The sequence below is a fragment of the Triplophysa rosa genome, linkage group LG22 (genome assembly GCF_024868665.1).
Source record: "Triplophysa rosa linkage group LG22, Trosa_1v2, whole genome shotgun sequence".
NCBI lineage: Eukaryota > Metazoa > Chordata > Actinopteri > Cypriniformes > Nemacheilidae > Triplophysa > Triplophysa rosa.
This window is the reverse complement of record NC_079911.1, coordinates 1,019,286-1,024,969: the sequence shown is the minus strand read 5'-3', so window position 1 is coordinate 1,024,969 and position 5,684 is coordinate 1,019,286. Positions and strand designations below refer to the sequence as shown.

Genomic DNA, 5,684 nt, shown 5'->3' with positions numbered 1-5,684 from the left:
AACCTGTACAGATCTACTTTGTACTATTACAAACACAACTAATCAACTGTGTCACACCACTTTCGGTACTTTCCAACACAAATGAAAGTGAAAGAATGCACTGACACTGACAGGTAACTTCACATTACATGCAGAGAGCAGAGGTTATTTAAGGTGAATCAATAACCAAGTCCTTTGCTGACCACAGACTTCCCTGTAATGCGTGCAAAATTGCATAAATGTTGAATTATTGAGGGGTATAGCTGGTTTTCTGTCCATTTAAAATCAGCTGTACATAGTTTCAGTTCTCTATATGTAAATAAACAAAAGCACACACTCTGTGTTCTTTTAAATCACCTGACAAATAAAAGACGATTGTTATCATAGCTACGGGAAACACCAGAACATGAGATGACGTCATCTTCTCATACACATATAACACAGCTACTGTGAGACTGTTCAAAGACAACTCTAAAAGAGGTTTGCTGTAGCAACTCCACAACAATATGGTCTCGAAAGGCGTAAGTATTATACATGAATGCTATATAAACAGACGTGCTACAAATAAATATATTATTGAGAAAAAAATATACTTTGAGAATGCACATTTAAAAAAACAAGCAAAACATTTTTATTTGTGTAAATGAAGTCTGTTGTTGTTTTAGTTGTTGTAGCTGTATTAATAGTTTTCTTGGCTTATATTTCTTACTTAAGCAGAAATTTGATGATGTGTTATATTTTTTAAACCACAGAATGGTGAAAATGATCAAGACTGAGTTCTTAGAGTTTTGAAAATGGAAGCACCAGGAGAAACACTGTCATCAAGACTGATTTCTCTATTTAAGAACGGACAATGGGGAGAAGATGATGTTGTTAAGTTGTTTAAAGCCCTTGTGGAACATTTTAATATCAGGAATGACATCCATGATTTTTACACATGGGTGATGAAAATCCTGCATCAAGTGGAAATTCACAGGATCTCAGCATCAGATTTGACATTTTTAAATGAAACTGTGGATGATGAGGCTACAATTGAGGCTGTAATTAATGGCATAGCTGAAAACACCAAAGAGAAATTACTGGAAGAGATTGTAGAGGAAATCTGTCAACAAGCAGATATTGATGACCAAATGATGGTAGAAGTGAAGGATATTGTGTCAACTGTGAATGACAGTCTATCAGCTTCTACAGCTCCACATCTACAAGCCAAAAAGGGCATTTTGTTCAAGATCTGCAAAGCCGTGGAAAAGACAAAGAACTATAAACCTCGAGTGACTCAGATGGTGAGCTGGTGTATTCTTGTTCTCTCTAAATCAAGTCGGCTCGTTCAGGTTTTAACAGGAGAAGGAAAGTCATGCATCGTGGCAATGTTTGCTGCATATCAGGTTATGATAGAGAAAAAAAACCCTGATATCATCTCAAGTTCTCCTGTACTTGCTGAAAGAGATGCTGAAGAATGGTCTCCATTTTATAAGGAACTAGATATAACGGTTGATGTCAACACTAACAAATCGAAAGATGAAGACCTCAAGAAGTGCTATGAATGTCAGGTGGTCTACGGAACTACTCAGGATTTTGCCGGTGATTTTTTGCGCCAGCGCTTCCACAGAAGAGATGTGAGACCTGAGAGAAGTTTTCAGTGTGTGATAGTGGATGAGGTGGACTCACTTATGCTGGATAAAGGTCTTGAAGTGGTCTACTTGAATAGTAAGGTTCCTCTCATGGAAAGTTTGAATGGAATTCTGGCTGAAATTTGGTCAATGGTCAATCAACTGAAACGTTTAGAGTCTGGAGAGATTTTAGGCCCTATTCAGCTATTCTCTGAGGTCCTGTCTGAAATCATGCATGAAAATAAAAACATTGATCAACATAGTATAATGCAGTTGGTTGTGGATGCAGGAATTTATTCAATGCCAACAAAATTCAGAATAGAGATGAAGGAAAATGTATCAAACATTTTAAAAAGGCTAGATAATGCAAGTGTTGTCCAAATTGTGGCATTTTTAACCTTGTTTGATGTTAACTTTCCAGAGCATAACTTTAATCTATACCAACAATGCCTTGATGGGTCTTTACATAAACTGAATGCTATAAGTCGCCAAAGTACAAATGAAAGACAAGAAATATCTCTTCTTCTTCTGGAAAGTGGACAATGTCGTATTGTCTATTTCAAGGAGGACCCACTTGTTATATCAATAGAAAAAAGCATTAAAAGGCGTTATGAGTCAAAAGAGGAACAAATTGAATCTTTTATCCCAGGCCACCATGGTCTCATTAATGGTAAGATACAAATTTGGATAAAAAATGCTCTACTAGCTAAAAAAATGACTTTGGGTCATGAATTTATTCTTCATAAAGATGGAGTCGTTCCTGTTGATTACAAATGCACTGGCGTTGTGCAGAATGACATGACATGGGGGGAAGGCCTTCAGCAGTTTCTGGAGATGAAACACCAAACGAAACTTTCCAACATGAGCCTAATCACAAACTTCATGTCTAATGTGGGTTTATTTAAAAACTACTCAAACCAGATCTATGGAATCACAGGAACTGTGGGTGACCAAACAGAGCTTGACATGCTGAGGAAGCTCTACAATGGCATTAAGACCTGTAAGATTCCCTCATTTAGACGAAGGAAACTTTATGAGCTGGAAGGCATGGTGATACCTGAAGAGGACGAATGGATCAGGAATGTCTGTATTGTCGCTCAGAATCAAGTGACCCCCACAGTCTATCGAGGTCCACGAGCAGCTCTCATCATCTGTGAAACCATCAATCATGCAGAAATGTTCCACCAGACTCTTGCAAACACCATCTCAAAACACAAACTAAAACTCTACGTGAATAACAACATGGATAACTCTATAATAACAAATTCTACCATTCAAGAGGGGGACGTCATCATTGCAACTAATCTTGCAGGTCGAGGTACAGATCTAAAAGTCTGTGAAAGTGTAAACAAGGCCGGAGGTCTGTTTGTGCTGCAAACCTTCTTACCTCTGAATGTCCGAGTTGAACAGCAAGCCTTCGGACGAACCGCTCGCCAAGGGAGTCCAGGATCCGCTCAGCTTATCATGTGCGCCAAACATTTTTCTGATTCTGTGAAACTAGTGATGGATTTAAACACATCTGTCACCAGCTTACTCGGTCGCTTGAACTGTCTTACATCTATACTGTTGTCATGTGATTCCACAGATAATTTGTTTGAGGATACACTTAATTATTACCTGGATAATCGCAGCTTGCATTATAATGGGGCAATGGTCTCTGCCCTAACAGAGCTCTTAACCATGAAATCCCTTTCATCACAAAACTGGAATCTGAAAATGGCAAAAGATGCCAGAAATACTTTGGTGAAAATCAGACTCTCAAGCTTTCTTGAAAAAGACATTCCAAAAAACACAAAAGAGGAAGAGCTTTTTTCTGTTTACCTTGATTTTTTGGACAAAGTTTATGACGATGATGTTTTCTCTGACCAGCGTGATGTAATTGTGTCCTCTCTTCATGAGTGCTGGGGTTTGTGGCTCATGATGAACTTCAGTGACGAAAAGCCCATCGGGACACTGAAGGAACAGCTGAAGGTGGACTTGTCAAATGCAAAGAAAACTCTTTTGAGTAAACAGTCCCCATCATCCATGGTCTACTTTTGCATCAGGTCTGGAAACAATCTCCGTGAGAAGGGATGTCTTTCTGAGAGCATTGAGATGTACACCAAAGCTCTGGAAAAAGATGCATCTGGAGAGATTATTCCTTTCTATAATCGTGCACTGGCCACTATTAAGAAGAAAGACACTGGCTACATTGCTAAAGCGCTGACTGATCTGAAAAGGGCTGACAATGCAATAGATTCATATAAGTTACATCTGGCAACAGTTTGGACTCATGTCAAATCATCAATGCAAGAGCCAAAAATGGAAGGCGATGCTTTACTCACCAAACAGTTTCGAATGAAGTGTATGATTGTAGACCTACTTAAGATGAACATTCAAGACTGTGTAATGAAGCTGAAGAGCGCTGAAAGCAGAAGAGGGGAAGTAAGACTTTCTGAAAAACATACAATTTTTCTTTCAGAAGACTTCATGCAGTGGGCTATAAGAAGAACAGGTATCAGCCTGGCTGAAATCATTGCACTTTCTCTGATAAATGCCTTTAAAACGAGGGCTGAAATCAAACAAGAAGATTTGAACCTGACTGAAAATTTTGCTAAATTTTGGGCAGAACACTTTGTGCAGAGGGCTGAAAACAGAGAAAGAGATGTGGACCAGCCTGAAAGAGATTCTGGTAGAAGGTCTTCTTCATTTCTGCCTGATAACTTTCAGGCAGAAGACCTTATTCAGAGTTCTGTGAGAGTTTTGATAGAGCTGCTAATGGAATTTGAACATATCATGTTTTTAGGTCTTGACACCATTTTCTGTTTGGAGGTCATACTTCCTCACAGTGGCTTTTTTTCAAAGCTATTTAATCTCTTTTGAATTGTGACAGTTCTTGGCCCTGTGCAGTGACATGCACAGGGCCTGTCGTGGATATAAAGTGACAGGTGACTAGATGATTTAAAGCCAATAGTTCATGTTTTTGTTTTGTAATTTAAAAGACTATAATAATGATATATCTAAGACTAATGAAAATGTGTATCATGATGCGGTATAATTTTACAATTTGCTTATTAAACACACGTACATTGTAAAATATGAATTTGTTTTTACAAATTGAGTGCAATATAATTTTCCAGTAATTTTACACTTTTTTATTTAAAAAGTTTCATAAAACGACATGCATTTACGTGAAATTCACATTTTTTCCAGTTCTTTTACAAATTATATACTGTATGTTACTGAAAAACACTATATAGCCATTTTGCCACACTTCATTCTAAACCAACATCAGATGTCACTTTTTGCCACCTCTGAGAAGTATGCAAACTTTCATGTCTCCTGTGACCTTCAGTTGGTGTTTCAAGTAATGTTTAGGTTGACTTTTTATTTGTTAACTATTTAAATACAATTTCTATTCATTTTGTTCATTGAAGACACGTTTTCTTTTGTGGGTTATGTTATTGAATAAAAGCTCTGCGTGGCATTTAGCTTTCATGTGTACTTTCTTTGTTACGCTTCCCCAATTTTGCTAAATTTAAATTGTAACCAGACACAGATAGATTAAATGCAACATCAAGCATGGCCTCCTAATTATCCCCATCCACCGAACTGTCTCTATCTTTTTCCTCTCCGCCCCTAGCTGGTGTGTGGTGACACACTGGTGCCATTGTAATATGGCTCTTTTCTCTACATTCTGCCTGAATTGTCTCAATTCCCTAGCATTTCTGATAACTTATTACTAACTTATTACTTTATACTATTACCAAAAATATGAATTCCGTCTTCTCTGAAACGCTAAACACAATTGGTCCTCTGCGCTTAAAGAAAATTAAAGACAGCAGTCCAACACTTGGGTAGAATGAGCACATGCACGCTCTTAAGAGAGCAGCCTGGAAAATGGAGCATAACTTTAAGGAATCAAAATTGGAGGTATTTCACAGAGCATGAAAGGATAGTATTTGAAAATACAGGAAAGCCCAAAAAACATCTAGATCCGCCTACTTTTCATCAATAATAGAAGAAAACCAGCACAACCCTAGGTTTTCATTTAACAGGTTTTTTAATTTCTTTACAAATAAAATTGATAATATTACTGTAGAAAAAAGATTACAG

General features: G+C 37.5%; 1 protein-coding gene across 2 annotated transcripts; it reads left to right on the top strand.

Annotated features, from left to right (window-relative positions):
- The first annotated feature begins 394 nt into the window (after positions 1 to 394).
- Positions 395 to 5,049, top strand: LOC130546127 (protein translocase subunit SecA). 2 transcript variants are annotated; one of them, XM_057321233.1, is made up of 3 exons: positions 395 to 500; positions 732 to 1,686; positions 2,011 to 5,049. In XM_057321233.1, exons 2-3 carry the CDS (start codon positions 774 to 776, stop codon positions 4,449 to 4,451), a joined length of 3,354 nt encoding a protein of 1,117 aa, XP_057177216.1. In that variant the 5' UTR covers positions 395 to 500; positions 732 to 773; the 3' UTR covers positions 4,452 to 5,049. The 2 variants fall into 2 exon arrangements, with proteins under 2 accessions (XP_057177216.1, XP_057177215.1); XM_057321232.1 differs by having other exon boundaries at positions 732 to 5,049.
- Positions 5,050 to 5,684: the final 635 nt, after the last annotated feature.

Bases quoted from the DNA above. Each gene is read 5' to 3' on its own strand.
- LOC130546127 (XM_057321232.1), top strand. From the start codon at position 774: ATGGAAGCACCAGGAGAAACACTGTCATCAAGACTGATTTCTCTATTT.